At 41.2% G+C, this 24,917-nt stretch overlaps 1 protein-coding gene across 5 annotated transcripts in view; it reads left to right on the top strand.

The window, feature by feature from the left end:
• The window catches only part of dock11 (dedicator of cytokinesis 11), a 77,772-nt gene that overhangs the window by 26,908 nt on the left and 25,947 nt on the right, over positions 1-24,917 (top strand). For 4 of the 5 annotated variants that reach the window (XM_072717123.1, XM_072717121.1, XM_072717124.1 and 1 more), the window contains exons 13-34: positions 1,491-1,613; positions 1,929-2,011; positions 2,895-3,017; positions 5,968-6,044; positions 6,164-6,348; positions 7,384-7,449; positions 8,802-8,894; positions 10,824-10,935; positions 11,506-11,627; positions 11,951-12,034; positions 12,759-12,848; positions 13,343-13,464; positions 13,598-13,667; positions 14,437-14,562; positions 18,229-18,300; positions 19,068-19,214; positions 21,018-21,101; positions 21,596-21,707; positions 21,984-22,022; positions 23,058-23,239; positions 24,173-24,286; positions 24,373-24,445. In XM_072717123.1, the coding sequence (XP_072573224.1) occupies positions 1,491-1,613; positions 1,929-2,011; positions 2,895-3,017; positions 5,968-6,044; positions 6,164-6,348; positions 7,384-7,449; positions 8,802-8,894; positions 10,824-10,935; positions 11,506-11,627; positions 11,951-12,034; positions 12,759-12,848; positions 13,343-13,464; positions 13,598-13,667; positions 14,437-14,562; positions 18,229-18,300; positions 19,068-19,214; positions 21,018-21,101; positions 21,596-21,707; positions 21,984-22,022; positions 23,058-23,239; positions 24,173-24,286; positions 24,373-24,445 (2,299 nt within the window). The remainder of the gene's footprint in view (positions 1-1,490; positions 1,614-1,928; positions 2,012-2,894; positions 3,018-5,967; positions 6,045-6,163; positions 6,349-7,383; positions 7,450-8,801; positions 8,895-10,823; positions 10,936-11,505; positions 11,628-11,950; positions 12,035-12,758; positions 12,849-13,342; positions 13,465-13,597; positions 13,668-14,436; positions 14,563-18,228; positions 18,301-19,067; positions 19,215-21,017; positions 21,102-21,595; positions 21,708-21,983; positions 22,023-23,057; positions 23,240-24,172; positions 24,287-24,372; positions 24,446-24,917) is intronic. The other variant, XM_072717122.1, reaches the window with a different exon arrangement.

Here is a 24,917-nt window from a genome sequence, read left to right as displayed (position 1 = left end):
GGAGTTCTTTTAATGTAATTTCCTGTTTGTCATTTCAGCTTCTTCTTAGGCTTGGGTGGTATCAATTTTTTCATACTGTCATACTTTCTAGACATTTCACCTCGGTATATGACGGTATTTTTTTTTTCTTCAGTGAGGTTTTACTCACTGCTAACACTGTGCGCTACAATACATTGCCTCAATACAACATCTCAGTATTAGTTTAATCGAAAGAGGAATGTTTTTGATGTTACTAAAAATAATACCTTCAGGATTTGTAAATACTGCAGTTTCCCGTCATACCACCCAAGCCTATGCCTTTTCCCTCAATTTTAATACACTTACGGCCTTGTTTGTTTCAAGCAGGGTCAGCTGTAGACCGCACTGTGTCTCAGGTGTTACACAACAGCCCACCAAGCTGGTCACATGGTGCCTTTAACCGGGGACACAGACACTCATTTTTACAGAAATTATGAAAGGGACTAGGACTAAATTCAGAGTCTTCTCTAAAACATTTAGTACATGTAAAAAGAAGTATAAAACTTCTTATACTGTACGTTCTTTGACTGAGGTTTGTGCTTAGGAAATTCGGATTTTGACAGTAAGGAGTTGCCCTAGTGGTTGATAAACGGCTGTGCGGAGTCCTGTAGTTGGCCTTCTCTTCCCAGTGAAGGCAGTAATTAATCTGAGCTAGTTCAGAAAATGTTCAGCTGACTGCATGGTTCAAATTATATGCTGCATACACCGCTTTGTTGGAAAAAACAAACAGTGCTGGTCACTTAAAATACATGTGTGTGAGTGTAATGTTAGGGCTAAGTCTTCTTCTGGTACTGCCAGCATGAGCTTTAAGGGGGGAATGTGCCCAGATGGCGCGGGGCCACTCCTGGCAGTTCTCCCCGCATACCTGTCACTGGGCTCCCGTGTTCCTTGACGTGGCAGTCTGAAGCGAGCCTGGCACAGGGATGGGGGAATGCGAGCCCGGAGCTGGCGGAACGCATGGGTGGAGAAATCCTGCTCACTCTCCTGCCCGAGGTGTGACGGGATGGGGCTGTGCAGGGGCAACCCACCTGCTGTGACTTGTCAGGCTGTAGTGTGGGGATGGTGTAGTCCCCATAACTCTCTGAGGATAGCTTTTAGGTGGAGACAGAAACCTCAGGCTTCCGGGGTGTTGGTTAGTCACAGGAGTGTGCTGACATGTCCCCGGACACACTTATGGAGATGGAGCTGGCTGTGTAAAGACTTCCGGTAAACATCAGAGACTCTGAGCTGCCATGTGCAGACTGTGACTCTATACTGCCTCTTTTAAAGTCATCATAACACAGAGGAGAGCAGGCCGGTCACCACTGGTTCCAAATTATTCTCCTGCTTTTATTTCCTGTAGAGGTGATGTCACAAGCAGTGCCTGGCTATAGGAAGCACTCAGAACCAGGCAACCATATACATAGGGCTGTAGCTGCTTTTAATGGCTCATAAACTCACTTGGACTTGCCGTCCCATCCTCACACTCCCAGGGCATCTTCTCAGTGACTGACCCGCACCCCGACATCTTCCTAATGGCGCGCATTGAGAAGGTGCTGCAGAACAACATCGCCCACTGTGCTGAGCCTTACATGAAGACCTCTGACATGAGCAAGGTTTGTGTACACCGTGTCAGACAGACAGCTGCAGCTACGATTGGCTGCATGTATTTATTTTTGTGGTTTTGTTGCATATAGATAAGTAGATAAGTTTACATTGATAAACCTGTGTATTTCCTGTAGCCATCATTCACACATATAGCTTTATTTTGTCCATATTAATTAGTCTATATGTGGCATATAGGGATGTCGCCTATTGCCCCAGTATCTTGGACACATTGTTTAGCCTGTGTTTTCCAGTAGCTAAGCTACAGACAAATATAGTTAATTGTGTTGTTTGTTAGTTACATGTTAGCTTCTGCTTCTCCCCAGACTGCCCAGAAAGTCCTGAAGGCAGCCAAACAGACATGTCAGCGGCTGGGCCAGTACAGGATGCCTTTCGCCTGGGCAGCCAAGTAAGCACTCCTACATGCACCCTCCAGCTTCAGCCCTCAGTGAAGATGGACTGTGGTTTGATTTTTCTGTAGGGAATCAGCCAATTTTGACTGAGAGAGTATAGGGGTTAACACCATCAATGAATCTGCTAAAACAGCTTATGCAGATTTAAAAAAGGTTTAAAATACATCAGTCATGTGCTTACAAGTATTCCTGTGCTGCATCAATTTCTATAACAATTGTTCTATTCTATCAGGCATATTTGAAATTTAATTAAATTTAACAGGTAATTGTGAAAGAGTAGCAGCTTCCCTCAGATTACTGCCCAGGTTTATAATCGCTTGCTAAAGCAGATGTTCCCCAGTTCCCCATGGACTAAGGTACACATGCGTGATTTTCTCAGGTCACCACTAACTAAAGTACAAAAGTTTTAGCCTTATATATGCAAGCTTACCCCTGATTAAAGTACATGTGCTTTAACTGGGTCTATAGAAGTGTTTAACTGACTGTAGTACAGATGGTTTGACTAATTTGTCCCTCATATTACCACTAAGTGAAGTATGGAAGCTTTAACCAGGTGTACGCCAGTTTGCCCCTGACAGAAGTACAGTTGTTTTACTCAGTTGTTCCCCAGTTTGTCTCTAATGGAAGGACTGGTGCTTCAACTAGATACGTGTGAGTTTCCCACCTACTGAAGTACAGGTGCTTTGACCACACATTCTCTAAGCTACCGGAGCCTAGAGTACAGATTCTTTAGCCATCTGTTATCCAGCGATGCTTTAAGTCGGTCTTCCCCAGGTTATCACTGAGGCTTGATGTCCGGGTTGTTTGACAGGACGTTTGTGTTTCCCCATGACTCATCTGCTCTCTCAGTGGCTGCGTGACAGCTCCCCTTTACTCCAGGCAGGTGTTCAAGGACTCCAAGGGCAGTTTGGAAAAGGACGGAAAGTTCTCCTCCCTATACCGCCAGGATAGCAGTAAAATCTCCACTGAGGACCTCATTAAACTGCTGGTGGATATCAAGAAGTGAGTGAAGTGGGTTTCCATCTTTCACAGAGCATGAAGATCTGTAAGATTTAGTCTGGAAGGCTTTTATTTATACTTGCTTACTCGACCCTTGCTTAGTTAAATCTTATTTGTAATCCTTAATCCTCTGGGGTCGAGTGCATCATCGGCGATGCAGCATATTTTTTTGCGTCCATTTCAGTTTGTATCTCGCTTAAATCTTGATGTAGAATCATGAAAAAAACGCTAACTAAATCCGTAATCTGTCTTCTTTTCAAAACGTCCATTGTCAGAAGTATTAAAGTTTTTTTAAATTAGGTTAAATCGGCAAAAAAGTAAACCATGTCAACTTTCTTTGTTTTACCTGCATCGGGGGCTTGTGGTACTGCTGTCACCTTGAAGATCACTATTCGCATTCTAAATAACCACATTACTGCGTATTCAAATCACATTCGCATGGTAATTTCATGAACAGCGCAACAGTGAAACGCGATCCAGATACATCCCCATCAGCGCCTTAAAAGGGAGGGGATGTGGCCAGGTGTGAATAGCTCATGCATATACATAGCAGCTCCTACATATTCAATGGAAGGAGACCAGAAATAGTGAGTTAGGTTTTTCTTATTTATTTATCCAACTGAATGTTGCAACTACACCATTTAGTCATCTGTATGTATGCAAGACTTTGGTGATAAGATATCTGGGATCAAAACAAACTGTCACCATTGCTTACTATGTACTTTTATAATGTTTCTGCAAGTGTTCCAAACTGCATTTTGCAATGTCTATACTTTGACGTTAGATTACAAATTTAACATAAATCTGACATATTTACAATATACATTAAAATTAAGATGAGTGTAATGCCAAAACAAATATACAGTGCTGCTTGAAAGTTTGTGAACCCCTTGAGTAGTTTAGATTTTTCTGTTTTACCATGATTTTCTTATTTTATCATCACCAGTTTTTATATATGAAATATCAGGATTATATTCATCAATTCCATATACCTGTTTTAAGGGAACTGTGTAAGTAGCCAGCAGACTACATGAAACATTTAACCAGAGTATGTGCAAAAGTAATAGACTCAGGTGAAACATATGTGGGTGCTCAAGTAATCAATTAAGCAGACCAATCAAACGAGACATCGTTAGGAAAGGATTTGAGCAGCACTGATTAAAAGAGAGAGGAAACCAACCCAAACTACTGTCGTGCCAAGGCATAAAGTGCACAGATCAACAATGCCGAGAGGAAAGGAGACATCCGAGGACATCAAGAAGATGGTGGTAACAGCCCATCAAGGTGGGGAAGGCTACAAGAGATTCCAGCTCCATCCATCCACTGTAAGACAAATCATTTACAAATGGAGGGCACTCAGCATCACTGCAACTCTGCCCAGAAGTGGGCGGCTATCAAAACTTTCACCAGAAGCACCACAAAAATAAAAACAGGAAAAGGCCAACCCATATATCAGCTCCAGAGAGTTGCAGACCCCTCTGGCAGCATCTAGGATAAATGTACAGTTGCAAGAAAAAGTATGTGAACCCTTTGGAATTATATGGATTTCTGCACAAATTGGTCATAAAATGTCATCTGATCTTCCTCACAACAATAGATAAACACAATCTGCTCAAACTAATACCACGCAAATAATAATAATGTTTTCATGTTTTTATTGAACACACCATGTAAACATTAACAGTGCAGGTGGAAAAAGTATGTGAACCCCTAGGCTAATGACATCTCCAAGAGCTAATTGGAGTCAAGAGTCAGCCAACCTGGAGTTCAATCAATTTTTTGTGCAGAAATCCATATAATTCCAAAGGGTTCACATACTTTTTTTTGCAACTGTACATGCGTCTACAATCAGGCGAAAAATAAATGGATATTACATTCATGGGAGAGTTACTAGAATGAAGCCTCTGCTCTTAAGAAAGAACAAAGTTGCCCATTTAAACTTTGCCAGAGAGCACTTGGACAAAGCAGAAGCCTTCTGGAAGTCCATTCTCTGGACAGATGAGTCCAAAATTGAATTATTTGGCCATGTTTGGAATAATGCATATCAAGAAAAGAACCACCTCCCAACTCTTAAGCATGGTGGTGAAAATGTGAAGGTCTGGACCTGCTTTTCTGCCTCGGGACCTGGACGACTCCATATTATCCAGGGAATCTTGAATTCCCAGACCTATCAACAAATTTTTGAGCAGAATCTCCTGCCATCCGTCAGGGAGTTGAAGCTGGGAAGGAACAGACTATGCAACAAGACAACAATCCAAAGCATTCCAGCAAAACTGCCAAGGAATGGCTTAACAGAAAGAAGATTTGCACTCTGGATTGGCCCAGTCAAAGTCCGGACCTCAATACCATAGAAATGTTGTGGCAAGATCTGAAGCAGGCAGTACATGCCAGATGTCCCTCCAACCTCTCTCAACTAACTGAGTTTTGCAAGGAGGAGTGGGCAAACATCCCCAAAAAGCAGAAGTGAGACACTGGTTCATGGTTACAGAAGACGTTTGGTTGAAGTAATGGCTGCAAAAGGAGGTGCCACAAGCTACTAACCAACGCGATGTACATACTTTTGCACATACCAGATTTTCTGTTTTTTGAGTGAGAAATTACTTTCGTTGAATAATGGAAATATATCTCTTTTTTTTTCTGTGTATACCTTTTTTGCAAGGTCTGCTTTACAAATTGGGATTTAAATGTTCATTTCATAAGGTTGTTTAAATTTAATGACCATGTTTGGGGGGTTCACAAACTTTCAAGCAGCACTGTATAAGAAATAATTTATTTGCCATGAATTAAGTTTATGATATTGAATGAAATGTGTGACCATGCTCCAGTCAGTGAGAGTGTGTTCCCTACCCCAAGACCCCAGAGGGTTAATACAACCAGGTTAATGGTTGTATGGTTCATGTTTTTAGGTGTCATGCTAGCTCTTGACCTTCCCTGCTCTGATCTCCCCCTCCAGGCCGGAGAAGAGCAAGCTGCAGGTCATACCAGGGCAACTGAACATCACCATTGAGTGTGTCCCCCCCCAGTTCTCGAGTACGGCAAGCAGAGTGCCGCATGGGCTGTGCAAGCTGATGGGTTGCACCTCTCCTATCCTCTCATCATCATGATGTTCATCTCGGCTTGCTTTTTAATCGCTGTCCTCCTCGCCGCAGATTCAGTCACATCCAGCTACGTCCCGGTGCAGCCCTTCAAGGAGACTTGCACATGCGTCTCTGTGGAAATAGAGGAGTTTGTGCCCAATGAAGCTCGCTTCCACTGCCCCTTCACCGTCTACAGGAACAGCCTGTACGTCTACCCACTGCAGCTTAAATACGACAACCAGAAAGCTTTTGCTAAGGTATGAGAAATATATTTGGTAACATTTTACATTAAGTGCACCTTCATAATGCATTCATTATGCATTCATAGGACATTCAGTGCATCTTCATAATGCATTCATAGGACATTCATAAGCAGTATGCAAGTACACCTTAACATCCTAACAGCCCTTAACAGCTTTAATATACATTACATGATTATACAATTGTAATGTGTGTTATTATTATATAATGTTTGTTAGTAATGTATATTACAGCTGTTAAGTGATGTTAGGATGTTAAGGTATACGTACATGATGTTTATTAATGTTTTATGAATACTTAAGGAATACATTATAACGGTGTACTGAACACTTTTTGAATGCAAAAGCATTATGAAAGTGCTGTTAATGTAAAGCGTTACTAAATATTTTTAAATCTTGTTCTTATTAAGGGTCCAAAGCACATAGTGCTATGGAGCCTTATTGTTTTTGTTAGGATTTTTATTATAATTTTTCTTCCCTAAAACTGAATGCCCAGGCTATACCGTAAGACCTAGTTATTTCTTATATTTCTGTCTCTTGCCTTACACCTCTGGGACTTTGAGTGTGGAGTTTGCATGTTCTCGTTGTGTCTTCATGGGTTTCCCTCAGCAGTCCAAAAACATGCTAAGGTGAAATGGAGTTACCAAGTTGTCCTTAGGTGTGACTGTATGTGTGAATGGTGTGTATGCCCTGTGATGGGTTGGCGCCCCATCCTGGGTTGTTCCCTGCCTTGCGACCGTAGCTTCCAGGATAGGCCCTTCTGGACCCCCTGTGACCCTGCATAGGACAAGTGGATATAGAAGATGGATGGATGGAAGGTTTAAATACAGTCAATGGAGTGGGTGGCAAAGCATTTCACTGCACATTCATTGAACCATGAGACTTCCTACAGCGGCTTTTATTTCATACGGATCTAAAATATATAGTGCTTCTGAAAGTCTACCTGTAGGGTCTGTGGGCTTACTACTGCATTTCAGCCTATGACACCTCATTCCTGGGCACTTTTGTGACAAACTTGTATTTTCCCTGCAGGCACGAAACATTGCGGTCTGTGTGCAATTCCGAGACTCAGACGACGAGGGCACCAGCCCCCTGAAGGTGAGGTTAACTATCATGCCTGACTTTGTTCTCTAGCATGGCCCAGAATGCAGCTCAGACTTAAAAATAGGAAATAAAACACCAACAAGGATAAAGACGGAGTTGAAGCTGGTGATTACAGCTGGCAGCAGGAGGTAATGAATGGTGTCCCTGTCTTCAGACTGCACTCATGCTGTAAGAATCACCCCAAATATTTGCGGGTGGAAACCTTCATAAAGCTGCACACAAGTTATTTTTTCCATGAGACAGAGCAAAAAAAAAACAACTGGAATTTTTGGGGGGCCCAGCATGGATGAGAGCAGCGCCAACCTCCCTTGTGCAGTTCTGTAGCCATCAGGGAAGCTGTGATACAGGAGGGTGGTTACCATAACACCCACACACTGGTACACAAACTTACCTATAGTACTCTGGGTGGAGTATCTCTGCAAATGTGCAATTTCATTAATAGATATTCCAGTATTATAACAATGGCAAAGTAACTAAATCTCTGCTCAGATTAAATCAGAGGAGGAAACTGCTGTTTTGCCTCAGTATTAGGTTGCTTAAATAAATATTCAGTCAATGGTATACAAAGTTATAATGCAAAGTAACGCTTGGCACAAACACTGGTAAATTACTTTTGTTTGAAGGATCAGTTCCCATAGTCGATGTTGTATTTCCTCCTTGGAAATGGAGCAGAGGTCAGATGCTATGAAGAGATTTGTAAAAAAAACTTTCTGGGATAACCTGATTTCAAGTGTTTCGATAATGTAGTATAAAAGATCTTCCTCTTGAAATTTACATTGTAAACTACAATAACTATGAAACTTCATAAAATCCATCAAGATAACATCATCGGCTGTACAAAATGTCACAGAGCAGAGTCAACTGCTACCTTTCAAGGACTGTTCTTTGGATTTCCACTGAGCCCACCACCCCAGGGCACACACAGTGACTATTTGCTTTGTACACAGAGCACCTTAAGACTCCTGACATTTCGGATTCAGACCCCTTGGCACCGTGGTGGAGCCAATGAATCATTTAATTAGACCTGTTACTCCACTAGTATCCATCCTTCCATCAATCTTTCTGTGACCCAGTACAGGGCCACAGGAGGAGACTAGATATTCTCTGCTTCACTACTACATCACCTCTTCTGTGACTTGTTTGAAAGTAATTGTAATTTGTGGTTCTATGACACAATGTGTGGTGTAATGTCTTGTTACGTATACGAAGGGTTTGTTTTTTAAGGTTTATTATTAGTTATCTTATCTTGGGGTGAAACAGTAGAATGGTTTTCATAAGCCGTGCTCTGTGACCAGCAACAGCTTGAATTCAGAGATCTCTGTTGTGTGTTTGTTTCCATGGAACAGTGTATCTACGGAAAGCCGGGGGAGCCACTTTTCACAGCGAGTGCTTTTGCCGCCGTTCTACATCACAACCAGAGCCCCGAGTTTTACGATGAGGTAAGCCATGATGAGGGATTTAATAATGAGGGATTTTTACAATGAGGTTTTACGCTGCTTTACTTCCTGTCCAGTGCCCCATGTGTCACACATGTCCTGAAGCTCCTCTCTCATTATTGTGAAACCTAGATGGTGCACACATACTGTATGGAGATAATTCATGAAGTAGCTGGGGATAATTGACAAAGCAGGATTCTGCATGTTTTAGACATTTCAGGGGCAGTGTTCTGGTTATTATTGGTTTGTGTCATGTTTAGTTACGTTAGAGAGACAGATACTTCCATGTTTTAGCTCCTGTTCTCCTTGCCAGCAGACCATGAGAATGCCTAATTATAATCACTCTATTCTGTCCTTCAGCCTCTGTCTCCTGTGGATCTTTTAGCTGCAATGAAGAGCCAGGATCTTCAGAGTTACATATTAAGACTTTAGAGTCATTAATGTTCTTTGCAGGAATGAGTCATCTCTTAATCATATAAAGCTTGTTAGCCAAAACTGATTCTAAAATTAGATCTCTCAAGGTTGTCATTAAAGGTTTATATGGCCTCCTGGCTTTTTTCAGGTGAGCAAAGCTATGAATGACTTGAATGGGATCCGCATATTCAGTAGAGCCGCACCCAAATAATTTCAGAATTTTGTAATTATTTTAGTTAGGCGGTGTGATCTGTTCACATTAGCATTCTTTGCCAAAGGGTCAGTGAAGTTTGCTTGCATTGCTTAAGCCTCGCAGAGACATTCCTAATGGAGATGTTAACAGCGGTAAATTATTTTGTTAACAACTAAATAAGCACTTTCAGCATTATCCTTTGTATTATACAAATGGATCTTTGTATTATGTAATGGACTTTAAGTTATTCCTTTTGCATGCCATCATCCACTCGGCTTTTCTGATTATTCAGAATACCCCCCTTATTGTTGCATACCCACTATTTGCACTACAGTTAAGAATTAGTAGCATTAATAGCATTGAACATTCTCTCCTCTTCTGTTTCCCTGAAGATCTATCCGTGGGTGGTTTCTTGAAGGTAATGCCAGCTAACGGAGCACATGGTGTACAGGACAATTTTTTAGGGAGGAAATTATTGTTACTCAAATCTGAATTCCAGTTACAATTTAGTAAATGTACTTCTAAATATGGGTTATAATTTTAAAATAATCCTGTCGAATGGTTTCTCTTGATTGGAATTCTCTTCGGGGTTTGTTGTGAGATCCTATCAGTACAGTTACTTCAGGGACTGGGAACATGCTGTAATGAGAAAGTTATTTCTTTTGATTTTGCCAAAAATGTTTTTTTAGCTGAGTCACTAAATCAACCTTGCCATTATTTGACTGCCAAGCTGCCTTCTGGTCTTTCCTTTGATCTTTGATTTTTTTCCATGTTATGAAGCCGATTCTTAGTCATTAGTTCTAATTAATAATGGCTGTATTAGTGTTGTTTTAATAGTAATGCATGTGGAACTGTAGAATCTTGCTAGGTGTAGGTTATGGGAGCTTACATACTCCTGCCTCTCCTCTAGGGGATGGAATATTATTTCTCAAAGTTGATGATGTCATTTTCAGAAAGTCAAAGCAACTGAGGTGGAGTTCTCTTGAGGCAGGCCATATTTATTTCTCCTTTGCCACTTCTGGTTGATGCCCCCTTGTGGACAACTTTGAATGTTTTATATCCAGCAAGCTTGAATATTTGTGATAAAATGCAAAATAAAATTGTAATAAATTTGTGCATTTATTAAGTGAAATTGCAGTTATGAATAGAAATTAAATGAAACAGCCTTATTTCAGATTTTTTCTGAACATATCTGGCTTGAGTGGCACGAGTTTCAAAATAAAAAAAAAACAGAAATTTTCTGTAATGTGTTTTTAATTGTGATTGTATAATGTTCCAATTGCTGAATGGTTGCCTGATTTAACCATTACGCTGCTTTTTTACAGGTCAAGATTGAGCTGCCAATCCACGTGCACAGCAAGCACCATGTCCTCTTCACATTCTATCACATCAGCTGCGAGATGAGCACCAAGAAGAGAGAGGGTGTGGAGACCCTGGGTGAGGGTCCAGTTAGCCGCCCCATGCACACAGAGCATGTGCTGGGCAGAGAACAAGTGCAGAAGGAGAAGGTTAATCCTGAAAAGAATATAGCCATAAGGCAACATCTTCTGCTTTAAAAAAGTTTCAGTTTTTATCTGTTTTGAGTTTTTCTGTGGTTTGAGGTTAGATACAAATAATAAAAATAAAATCAGAGAGAATGGATATATTTACATATGGATAGATATAGTGCTCTGGTTACCTCCTACAGTCCAAAGGCTTGCAGTTAGGCAGATTGCAGTGTGTGTGGGGGCATGTATATATTACATTATGAGGACCAAATGTCTTCACAGTGTGACAAAAACCTGTTATTTTGACCTGTGGGGACATTTTTTTGGTCCTCACTAGGGCACACCCGTGTGTGTGTGTGCGTGCGTGCGTGCGTGCGTGGTACCCCTGGCTCGTACCCTATTCCACCTCAGATAGGCACACTGGAGGTTTGAAGATGGATAAATTACATGACATACTCCATGAATGTGGGTGTGCAGGTTGAACATTGAATTGAGTGACTTGCTTTCTCCTACCCTGCAGTGGGATACTCCTGGGCCCCCCTGCAGAAGGATGGCTGCGTTCAGTCCTCAGAGCTCCAGCTGCCTGTGGCTGCCAACCTGCCTGCTGGCTACCTGAGCGACAAGACCCAGGACGGCCGAAAGGTGGGGCTCCCTATAGGGCTCTGGGTGTGACTTCTTACCTCTAGCTCTATGCCTGTGTTTTATTATTTATTTATTTATGTGTGTTTGCAAGAGTTTTTCCTGTAATTCTAAAAATATCAGTGTGCCAGGGTGTTCTCTGGTTTTCCTTTCCTGGGATACTCTCCAGTCTCTCTGTAACCCAATGTTGGATGAATGGTCATGGAAAATAGATGGATTTTCTGTGATAATGTTTGTATCGTTTTTTTGTATGCAGTGCTTTCCTGTTTTAATTCTTACATTGCTCCATACATGTTCCACACATTTCCTGTTCTTTTTTACTCCAGGCTGCACCTGAGATCAAGTGGGTGGAAAATGGGAAACCACTGTTTAAAATGAGGAGCCATTTAGCATCAACAATATATACTCAGGTACTGGTTTACATCCTAGCTAGCCATTACTGCAGACAGCATAGCCAATAATGTCACACGGCTGCTTTGTACCATACATTTCCGATAATGCTTGACAGACAGGATGGCCAAAATCTGCTGTTATGAACGACTGCCTTTAGACCATTGTACAGTTAGGTAGAATGGAAACTCCTAATTGTGTGTGTGGACAGTGTGACAGACTCGTATGGAGTCCTGGATAACCCTCTCAGCCCCCCACCCAGTTCGAGATTCACTGTGTTCTTCTATAAGAGGGTCGTAACTGGATAGTTCAGATTCAGAAAGTAAAAATCCAGACCCAAATTTTGTTTCAACCAACCTGTTGTTTACTCTATGTCTGTGACTCTTTATACTAACCTAGTTGTTTGAAACAAAATCTTGGTCTAGATGTTTCCTTTCTGAACCTGAACTATCCACCTGTGAAGAGGGTACTGAAGGTGGATGTATAGGACTAAGTGGCAGTCACCAGATGGAGACCATTCTGCATAAATAGCCTGACGTGGAACATTACAGGCCATGCGAGTCTGTTTAATGAATAGCATGTGTCATATGAATTAATTAAGTCAAAGATTAACAATCAATTATGGGCTAAGGCATAAAATGTAAAACAGTGGCTGCTCCCTGAAGGGTCAGTGACAGATGCTCAGTGCCTGGCATGGTCAGTAAGTTCTTAACCCCTGGGCTGGGTCCCCATGTGCCACTGCAGGACCCACATCTGCACAGGTTCTTCCAGCACTGCCAGTTGCTGAAGTTTGGTTCTGAGGACAATCCGGCGGAGCTCGTCAAATACCTCAAGGTACAGGGGTTGAGGATTTGTCCTGGTCATGGCCCAGCTTTCTGGCCTTAGGTCTTCCTACCCTGTCTGTCTGTCTGTCTGTCTTTCGTGACTTCTGTGAATATCATATTTGAGAACTGTGCTTTGTCAGCGTTGAAATGTGCCAAAACATATTAATAGGAAATGTGATCCCTCATGTTTAAGGGACATGTACCATGTGCTGTTGGCCCTTTTCATGTGATTCTCTGATACTTTGCAAAGTGTGGAAGTTTAATAGGAATTCTTAAACCAGAGCTAATGCTGACTGTGTAATGTGTAACTGACTTGCCCTGAATGAATGGATGAATGAATGAATGTCCTAAAGTATCTAAGGGCTCCAGGTGGATGAGGATTTAAGCTTTTTGGATTGGGAATGATGTGTGACTGTTTTTAGAAGGTTTTAGAAATTATAAGCTTGGCTTTTATTCAAAACAGGTGCTGTGCAAATCTCTCTTCCTGTCTCCCTTTCATACTAGTGCCTACATGCCATGGAGACTCATGTCGTCCTCAAGTTCCTGCCCACGGTGTTAGTCCAGCTATTTGAAGTTCTCACCATGTCCACCAAGGAGACACAGGAGATAGCTGTCAACTGTACGCGGTCAGTCAGCCATACCTTTCATTGGTCCAAACCCAGCTCCCTATCAATATGTCTGCACCATATATTCTGAGGTTTTTTACTGTAGACTAACCCGCTTGCTAAGTTTAAAAGCACCCAATGCCCTCTTTTCCAGAGTGATCATCCACATTGTCTCACTGTGCCATGAAGAAGGACTGGAGCACTATCTTCGCTCGTTTGTCAAGGTAGACTGCATTATATCTACCAGTTTATTTTCATGGCAGACGTGATGGAAGAATTTTATTTTATTTTTCTCAGGTAGCCCCTTGCCAAGTCTTGAAAAGGTTTTCTTGCAGAATGAAGACCAACCACCAAAAGAAGTAGTTTAGTTTGGCACCTACAAGTGCTTAGTTAAAACTAAAATGAATTGAGATTTCATGATTTGCCATTTGCACAAGTATGAGTACATCAGAATGCTTCTCTTCCCATATCCAATCATACTCTCTTGTGAGACACACACAAGTTTGTAATTATTTTTTTGTGAGGACTCCATTCATTTCTATGGGGAAAACTCCAAGCACAACATGACGATCTGAACCCCTACCCAGCCCTAACCATTACCATAAGTAACCAAATAAAATACGAGACTTCTGGCATTTTTACTTTCTTGATTGGATTCACAGATCTTTGTGGGGACCTGACCAATGGTCCTCACAACGTCATAAAGGTTTGAAAAACTAAATAGCAAGTAATTGTAGAAGATCATGGCTAGCTAGCTGGTTAGCAGAACATGCTGCTTTAGCGTCTCCTTAATAAGGAATGTGTTCATTCAATATTTAGTTTAGTCACTGTTCATGGGCAACAGGGGGCCCCCAACACATGGTTCGGGTGGGGGCAAATACAACAACTGCCCTGCTCTAATGTTTGAACTCCTGTTGAATTCCTGCATTTGAACTGGATTGAACCACTTGAATTGTCAATTTTAATTGAATATCGTTGTGCTTTACAATATAGTATGTGTTCGTGACCAAAAAGGCTGTGGCTGGGAGCTCCGTAACCACACATGAAGTTCTGGCCAATTCAATGGCCTCCATATTAAAGCAGACTGCAGATTTCATCACCTGCAACAAACTGCTTAAGGTGAGAGACAAACTTATTAGCTGTTAGATATCATTTATATCGTACAGTGGGCTAATGGTCCATACTGGTGTGTATTCGCAAAAAGGCAGTCAAAAGGCTGATTGCAAGGGTGAGCTCACTTCTCCCTTCAACAGTTGTCCTGTGTACCTGCTAGTCTTTAAAATCAAATGTATAACATTCACATTATTGTTTGAATGAAGGCATGAGAGACAGAACCACTTTAAGCCAAAATCATACTGGCAAGTCATTCACTCTCGCTTACATTCTGTCTAAGAAACATCAGAAAACGAAAGTGTTTAAAGTGATTCTGTTGTTCCCACTAGATGGCAGTACAACACAATGAAATAACTTTGCGATGTCACAGTCATATACACAGTCTTGCCCCGGTCAGCCACAGTAGGTTGCATCCCTGAAATATGTTACCAGAAATTAAGTTATAGGACAATGCACAGTCTTGTAATTATACCTTTGTAAAATTTTGTAATTTCTATTGGGAAAACCCTAATTCCAACATGATGACCTTAACCCCTACCCAGCCCTAACCTTAACCATAAGTACCAACAAACGATGAGACATTTGGCGTTTTTAGTTTTTGATTTCATTCACACGTCAAAATAACAACAGGTTTTTATCACATTTTGGGGAACATGTGGTCGCCTCAATGTAGTATAAACATAATTCACACATACATACATACACACACCACCCCCACATGACATTACTATCTCATAAAAACAGAACGTGTCAAGGACTGGGATATATTACACAGTAAGGGAACAATTGGAACTTGTAATCAAAATTTTGGATGCAGAAGAAGTGAGCAGGGGTGAAGACCTGAGTGAGTTAGATAATAATAGATAATATGCCAGATACCTGTATCAGAGCATCTCAAAAATGCCAGGGAATGCTCACAATCAGCCATGGGGAGTACATACTGGCAGTGATCCAACTAGAAATGAACCACAAATCAGCAACAAACTCATCAATGCAAGATGTGATTATCCTGTGTGGTACAAACTAATAGAAGGGCTACTGTGGCACAAATTGTGGGTAATTTTAATGATGGCTATGGGAGTAATGCCCACAGAGCCCTGCTGCACATGGGGCTGTGTTTCCATACTAACCCCATCCACCATCGAAAGTGTCTGCAATGGGTATGCAAGTGTCAAATGTTGACTCTAGGTCAATGGGAAAAAAATCACCTGATCTGATGAATCCCATTTTCTGTTACACCATGTGTCATTTACTGGGGTGGAGATGGAACCAGGGTGCACTGTGGGAAGAAGACAGGTCAGTGGAGGGAGTGTGATGCTTTGGATAATGTTCTGCTGCTAAATCCTCAGTCCAGGGATTCATGTGGATGTTAATTTGACACGTTCCACCAACTTAAATGTTGTTGCCGATCAGGTACACCCCTTTATGTAAACGGTATTCACCAATGGCAGTTGTCACTTTCAGCAGCATAATGCGCCCTGCCATACTGCAACATTTGCTCAGGAATCGTTTGAAGAACATGATGAAAACATAAAGGTGTTGTCCTGGCCTCCAATTTTAGCTGTTCCTTTCAAGCATGTGAGAGATTTGTTGGAACAACAAACAGGAATGAAAGGATGGTGTCTTGGTGTCACATACCACAGGATACCTTCAGAGGTATTGTAGAGTCCATGCCTTGGCGGCACTTGAAGGAGTAACAGCATATTAGACAGGTAGACAGACAGTCATCATGTTTTGGCTCTATATATATATATATGCGCACACACACACATATCCTGTAGATATAGCTATATAGATATGTCCACATAAACACACACATAATAAGGGGACTGACCTAGTGACTTGACTTTACTTTCCTTGTTTAATAAACCTCAGTATACAATATAGTCAGCTGTCATGGCTGCACCCTAGCATTACTTTTATTGTATCTTCTAGGAGTTTGAAGTAACCATATACTTATTGGATCAAATTTTAAACATGAGTACATTGCCCAGATCTGGTATGTAATATATTGTAGTATTATGCTATTATGTATTAATTTAGGTGCCACAAACTGTCTTAGTTACATACTGATCTCATGATAATTCATCATTAACGAATCGTGAAACATGTTTCTTTTCAAGTGTTAATTTTATTTGTTACTATATCTGTTATTTCTGTGAACGTCTGTGAGCTACTGAAAAAACTACTGAAGGAACAAGTATTTAGTAACACAAGTGAAATACTGATGTCATGTCCATTCATCATAAATTAATTGTAATGTACATTTTATCTCAAGTAGTAACTATATTTGTTCATACCTGATTCATAATTTGTATTTCAGTAGTAATTGAGTATACTTAGGTCACACATACTTAGTATACTATCAAGTAACCAGTGTTACCAATGATTTTAAATATTTTCTTCAGATATCTCCCTTTATTTAACAGATGTCATTTCACTTGCCAGGCATAACCGAAAGTTTGACTTTTGAAATTCCATTCTTAATTCACCTGTGTCCCCTTGCATGAGGAACTTGCCACTTGTGGTTGTTCTGGCTAAACCTGTCGAAAAGGATTGTTATCCTTTTTAGAATGAGAAGAATGCTGTGGTCGGGGAGGCATATAAAGGTTTAACTATAAAAACAAAATGGCATTTTTTTCTGCAATGGTTAGTAGTCTAAGAATGACAACATGATATAAGATATAAGACCTCACTGAGCCCTACTTGAGGCTCTTTGCTTCCTGGAATAGGCGCTAGGCTTACTGTGATCCTTTACTGTAATAAGCAGTAATAAGCAGTTATGATGAAGGATGTATGTTTGCATGTATGTACGGTGTGTGTGCGCGCACGTATATGTATAATTATATATTAAGAAAGTCTTAGGACGCTTGCTTAATTCAGTAAAAATATTAGAAGAAACATAAATGATTTTAGTGAAATATATATAGCATATTAGAAATAACCTGGAGTTTTAGGTAAAACATTAATGTCAAGTAATAATACATTGAAACTCAAATTGTAATTCTATAATAGCTGTTCTAAGTTTAAAAAGTTAGTTGTCAAGCAGCCGCTTTGGTTGCTTTTTAATTAGTAACACCTTTGAAATAACATAAAACACCAAACATCCCTTTGGGAGCCAATGACTGCAATTCCAATTAATAGCAAAAACTAGAACTGAACTGAATGAGTCAATAAAAAAAATCACGAATCTTATAATACACGGAAAATGTGTGTGCAGAAGATGTATGCAGATATGTTAAACATTGCTTGTTGTTATGAAACTAATAAATTTGCTGCATTTGTACTGAACTAAGCAAGCATGACAAAACTATATGAGGCCAGGGCTGTGTGTAAACGTGTGTGTGCGTGTGTGTGTGCGTGTACATATTATACAATCGTGTGAAATGACAACTGGGGAATGGTTAACTTTTTTTATGTTTTTTACTTAAAATGTTCATAATTTTAGGTTATTTCTTATATTCCTTCATTTTAATTGATTTTCAATATTAGGCATTTAAGGAATATTGGTGTATAAAGTAAAAAAGCACAACTGACAGTTCCAGATTCGTGTTTTGACCTCTTTTGATAAAAAATTAAGGATTTTTTAAGTGGGTGAGTTAATATTTGTTCTGTGAGAAGCTGTTTCTGGGTGCACAAGGCCTCACAATCATTTCCTCTTCCCCTTTTCAGTACTCTTGGTTTTTCTTCGAGGTCATTGCCAAGTCTATGGCTCAGTACTTGCAAGTTGAGAACAGGATAAAGGTGAGTTCTCAGCACCCTCACTGCGTTTATCTTTGTGTAACGAAAACACACTTCCTAAATAATGTATGAGGGTATTTGAGGTGACAAGCCATTTAGAAAAAGGACTCACTGAACAGGCGACATGGAACTTCAACACTGTGCTGTCATCACTTGGTAAAAGAATACCTACTGAGAAGGCCACACCTCGCTGCAGAATAATCCTTCGGGGCCCAGGCCAGCTTTCATTATCCTAATATGCTCTGAGTGTCGTTTCCCTCACTCACACATGCGAATTGACACACATGCTCTAATAAAGCACCTAAGTCCTGCTTTGCCCTCAGACAACCATTGAGCCCTTTTTAAATAGTCCATTAATAATTTGTTAATAATTGTTTTATTACTGAGTGTACATTGATTGTGTGGAGTGGTGGCTCAATGGGTAGCACTGTGGCCTCACACGCCAGTGTTGGGGGTTTGAATACTGTCCCTGCTCTGTGTATACAGAGTTTGTATGTTCAACTTGTGTCATCTGGGCTTCCTCTGGACACTCCAGAAACATGCAGTCAGGCTGATTTGGTCTCTAAATTGCTGGTAGTGTTTGTGGTGTGTGTCTTGTGATGGTCTGGCATCCTTCCAAGGTGTACTGCAGCCCTGTGAAGCCTGTGATAGGCTCCCCTGTGACCATCTATGTAATATCTAATGACCTGGACAGGCTTAACCTTGGACATGAATAGCACATGTGGGTGTGAGGGAGGCTCAATAAAAATGTCCTGTGGTGTGCCCTGTAGATGCCACGCGCCCAGCGCTTCCCAGACAGCTTCCACCTGGCCCTGCAGTCCCTACTGCTGTCCATCCTGCCTCACATCACCATCCGCCACCTGGAGGTCCCCGAGGAGGCCCGCTGCATTAACTTGAGCCTGGCTCATTTTATCAAGGTGAGATCTAGTAATCTGGGAACCTGGGCTGCTTTCTCAAAGTGAGATCCTCTAACCTGGATGTGGTCCACTTCTTCAAGGCAGGGCTTCCTACTGAGATTTGTATGCCAAAAAAGTGATAAAAATTTGACCAAATTACAACCACAGGTGTCATGCACAGGTGTAATGCACAAGTATAATCCAATATCACAAGGAGCAGAGGAACTTAACATCCCCAGCAGAGCTGCCTGTGATGTGCCACACACCGACCTTCTGTTGGCCTTCTTTAGAACCATTTATGCATGATGACCTACGCCTGACCTCTTAAGAGCTCATTTGAGCGTATTGGCTGAAGGCAGGCTAGCAGCTGTGTGAGCATTGTTGGCTACCTGCCACAGCGGTCCACGTACAGGATGCCAAGGTGGGCAGAAATGCAGTGGAACAGGGTGAACGGCGCTGGGATCCAAAGCAGCGCTTCAAATACTTCAGCTAATTTGCCTTTTGAGATAAACGTTGACCTTAATCACAAAACAAACTCACTGATGGAAATGAATAATGCTTTTGAAGAACCAGCGCTTCTATCAGATTCCTGTTTATTTGCATTGTGCGTATCGGACTTACAGTCTTTGCGTGACAGGCAGCCAGCATGTTTCTTTCTTTTTTTAAGGCCACAAAGTGAGCATTGCAGCTCTTAACAAAGGTAGGGAGATCACACATGAGTTTAAGAACAGCTGCTACCCAGCATCTGTTACCCATCAACATTTAGCATGATCCGTTGATTAGCACATGTACGTATGCAAGTCCCTGAAGGGTAGATGGCCCAAAGGGCCGGACAGTTCTATTGACTATTTGAGTTGAAAGCCACTTTCATTACTGTCATGGCACCATATATGCACACTGGAAATGCAAACTGCAAACCAGGGCCATGCATATTATTTCTGCCTCATGCCATCTAAGTGACAGTGAAGCAGTCATGCAGTCATGCAGTCAATTACTTATAACTAACCTGTCAGACCAGTCAGCTGATGTTTGTGTATAAGGGCATTTTTCAAACAACAGAGGTCAGACCAGTTTCTACAATCTCCATTTAATTACAGCTGACGTGTCAAACTTTTGTTTTCATCTTGATCGTTAAGTCAAAGAAATTTTTGGATTTTATTTAGGTTGTTTTCGGCTCATACGTAAACAATGTTTCACCATGTCTGATGAAATTTTGTAATGTGGGTTCTTGCATTATTGTAAGGTCAGACATAGTTCCAGTGTACAAGGCAAGACTTGACCTGCTGTTGATCAGCTCAGAATGTGTGACTACACTTACACTAAGGTAAAATAACAGGGAAATTCCACCTGTGAGGTAGCAAGTGGAAGTCTGGGACTAAGGTAGATTCAATTATGCTCCCCTGACCTTCAGAACATCAGAGACCCAAAGAATAGAACAATAAAGGCACTGACAGATATGAAAATGGTACAGTGCGTGAAATACTGAGTATATTATGCAGACTGTCAAGCTGCAGAAAGAATATAGTACAGTAGTTAAAGAGGGGCACTGGTGGAGCAGTGGAGATCTTGACTGTGGACATCTGCTTTCAGCTGGTTAGCTAACCAAGAACTAGCATGAAACAGGTATCTACATGTGCAAATGAGTAAAATGTAAATGAGAAAACAGTGTAAGTTTGAACTTTTAGTGAGGCAACACACTAACCACATTTCTACATGATACATGTATCAGCTTTGTTAACGAGCTGGTAATGAATGGTTTCATAATTACTCTGACTAATAATTTTTCATACTGCCTGAATGCTGATGGCCCTCATTTGCCTGCAGAGGTGCTTCACCTTTATGAACCGAGGATTTGCCTTCAGCCTCGTCAATGACTACATGTGTGGTTTCACAATGAAGGACCCCAAGGTAGGGAGCATTGATGTTTACAGTTCTTTTCTTTATACATCAATTTCCCAGGCCATTTGTAGGCTATTTACAGTATGTCTTACTTATAGGCAATTACATCATGGACACTGTTTTCCAGCAATTCCACTAATGTAATACTATTGGGAGGGGGCAGGAAATCATTTTCATTTTTTGATTTTATCCAGAGGATTTCCATTGTTTATCATTTTGCATTGTCAAAAACCTCTCTTGAAAAGTGCTCTGTACTAATTAGAATTTGATTGATTGAGAGTGTTCTCACTCATTCTGAAAATTTATTCCAGCATAATGTGCGGCTGTCTTTTGTATTAGAAGTACACCTTTAGCAAATACTTTAATTTGTTTAGTTAGTCAGTTATTATACCAGATCAGTAGGAGTCCAGCAGGTTCAGCTGTCTTGTTAATTTAAGCAACTGTGTTGTTGAATATTCTTTGACGGTGTCATATAGCTACTTAACAGCGACTTCTCCAAACAGGCTCTCACAGTGATGAAGTATGATTTCCTACTGACAGTGTGCAACCATGAGCATTACATCCCACTCAATCTGCCCATGGCGTTTTCCCGCACCAGACTGCAGAGAATGCATGGTGAGCTCCTAAGGCCTTATTCTGTACCACCCCACTGGCTGTCCAATCCCAGTCACCACTCCCTCACCTCCCTCAAGCAGTATGCCTGACCGTTTTTAGCCTTCGCTAAGAGTTAAGTAGTGGATGTTTTAATGTCAGCATGCTTAGGGATTAATACAATCCCTACTTATACCACCCTACACATACCGTAGCCCTCTAATATGCAGGAAAAAAGCATGTTTTGTTCATTAGTTTAATTTTTTCCTGTTTTGTTTTATTCATTTTGGTCATGGTCAGATATGATTCCGTTTGCGACGGATCGTTTTGGCGTTGTAGGTAGGTGGAGCCCCCCACTGGCCATGCACAACCACTACCAACTAACCCCTGTAAGCCTTCCTGCCTAAATACCCAGGGACCTGTCTTAACTGATGTATGCTATTCCTCTAGTAGGACCTTCTATGCACTGCTTTGCGGGCTCAAGGTTCAAGACTCAGAAACTAAGCAAAGAAATATCTAAATGAATGATCTTTACCCAAAAAAACCTTGGCAATGGACATATTTCCTTCCTCCCTATTTCGCAGCTTTTTCACCTTGCACTTCTTCCGCATGAAGTTGGGCTTCAGTGATTGGCTGAACAATCTCCTGGAAACCCAGATGCAGAATACTACATTGTTCTGTTCTTGGTCTTAGGTCAGATGTGTCACTGTTGCATTTGGAGCATATGATGGTGGCCATGGTTTGTGAGCATAATTATGCCACCACATTAACTTTGGAGGGGTAAATTATTTTAAAAAACACATTAAGTCTTTTGAGTTATCTTTTGTCTTGCAAGATCATCGTTTAAATGGGGATATCTAAATAACATAGATGCATTGCTTGAAAAGGCTCTTTTTGAGAGCGCTTTCTATAGTGTAGTGGTTTACAACCCCCAGTCCAATGAAGATGGGATGCAAAGAATTCGGTTTTGCAGTCACCCATAATATTGGTCTTATTGTCTTATGACTGAAACCAGGTCTGTTCTCCTTTCTTGCGTGACCCATTTCCAATCATTCTTTTGGGTTATAGGCCTGATTTTTTTTCAAGCATGATGCTGAGGGATATTTTCCTGACTTGCTTATGCTCAGTGGTGATCATGACATAACCCCTTGAAATGCATGTTCGGAGTTTTCAAAGGTTTTATGGTGAAGTAACTTGCTTCGTATGGGTTGTCTGAGATGGTTGGCTAGACTGGATAAGAATTATCTTCTGTGTTAAAAAAGCTGGCATTACTGCACTGAATTTTTCAGCACCTGGTTCTCAAGGTGCCATGTTTGCCAGCATTGTAGGGACCAGTGCAGAGATTCAGTCCATTCCACATGTGTTCTCTTGCAGACCAGAACTTGGAGGTCAGCCTGACAGAGGACTATTGCAGAAACCATTTCCTGGTGGGACTGCTGCTCAGAGAGGTGGCTGATGGGTTACAGGGCTGCCCCGAGGTCAGGCAGCTAGCCGTGGCAGTACTCAAGAACCTTATGGTGAAGCATGCCCTGGATGACCGCTACAGTGCTTACAAGGTAAGATTACTGCATAGGAACTGTGTGGCCAGCAGGCTGTTTACCTTATAAGCACTTGAGATGATAAAGGTGTTAGTGTCTCATATTGCCCTGTACCCACAGTTATATCAGCCTCGTACATTAACCAGTGGCTAACCTGTAGCTCTATGGCATAGTTTGCAGAAATAGTGGTTATGAGTGAGTTTTGAACTTCCCAAACATACCGTAAAAGTGACAAAGAATAACGGGCAAACCATTTTGTTTGTACAGGTGACAAATAAATACAGTAACCCCTTCACATCCATGAGGGTTAGGGGTAGGGATTTCCACAAATGTGAAACAGTGAATGTGAAATAATACTTGGGCCCCTCTAGCCTCAGCGCAAAACAGTCTGCTGCCTGAACGATAATATAAAGGTCTATTTAATACCAATTTTTAAATAAACAGTACTATGTTGTACACTTTGTCATTTCCTATCTAGACCTTTTTTATGTAATATACAAACCATCTCAATTGTGCCCCTATATGTCCCAAATTACTACTGTATGCACTGGAAGCACTATGTTTAGGACCAATTAATTAAAATGCAACAGCATTGAAAACTTTAAAAGTTACTGCGAGAAGCATAAGATTCATCTGTCACAAAGACAACTAATCTGTGAGTGAGGCTGGTTGCCAAGACAAAGATGGATGGCATACTCAAGTGAATACTTTTAAAATTAAAGATATAGTATGCACTTAAACTAACAAATATTATATATCACTATATTTATATATTATTTGTTTTTTGTGATCCAAATCATGCTCAGTATTGTTTTTGGCTCTGAGTTTCTGCAATTTTTCGGCAAGCTCCAAAAATATTCCGGTTTAATTGTGCACAACCATCTTGTGAATAACTGTCAAGTTTGTCAAGAATGTGAAGGGATTACTGTGACATTGTTTGTTTGTTCGTAGAACCAGCAGGCTCGGATCTGCGTGCTGTACCTGCCAGTGCTGGAGCTGCTCTACCAGAACCTGAAGCAGCTCTCACCCAGGGAACTCACCTCCAACATGGGGCTGGACTTTGCGGTGAGGCCTCCCAATCCTAACCTGCCCCTGGCTAAGAGATCCCTTGTCAGTCAGTATGACTCTTCTGTGTCCCCTGTCCTCCCCAGGTCTCTAAGGATGACCTCACGCTGCCCTCTTCTTCATCTGAGCCCCGCAGGATCAGTGTGACAGCAGAGCAGGGTGAGGGCCTGTTTTACAGCTCATTTCGATGGACTACTGCGAGCCTCACAAATTCCCTGTTAGGCAAAACCCAAACCCCTGACCTCAGAATGGAACCCGCATCCCACTTTTACATTTGGTTTTGAGATTTCAGATTTGCAGGTGTCATTGCTGCTGGTAATCGTGCTTCTATACTGTATTGTAACGACCTTCAACATTAATACCATCTGATTGTACTACCCCAGTTTCTGTTAACACCACCACAGTTGTAATGCTGTTCAGTTTTCTTTGAGAGCCACAGCATAGTGAATGGCCTCCAGATCCCTATGTTTTTACATTGTGTGTTTTTACTGTGTGATTTTATATTGTATTCTTATCCTTGGCTACCTCAGTATTTGTGTGTTGTTTTGCTAAATAAGGGGTTTTGGTCATGTTTAATGGATGTGAGAATTTGTTGTATTCCTTCTCTTTGAGATGATGGTAAGATTCTTTC

Source organism: Paramormyrops kingsleyae, chromosome 10 (genome assembly GCF_048594095.1).
Source record: "Paramormyrops kingsleyae isolate MSU_618 chromosome 10, PKINGS_0.4, whole genome shotgun sequence".
Taxonomy (NCBI): Eukaryota; Metazoa; Chordata; class Actinopteri; order Osteoglossiformes; family Mormyridae; genus Paramormyrops; species Paramormyrops kingsleyae.
The sequence above is the reverse complement of the archived record's forward strand: the minus strand, read 5'-3'. Positions and strand labels throughout refer to the sequence as shown.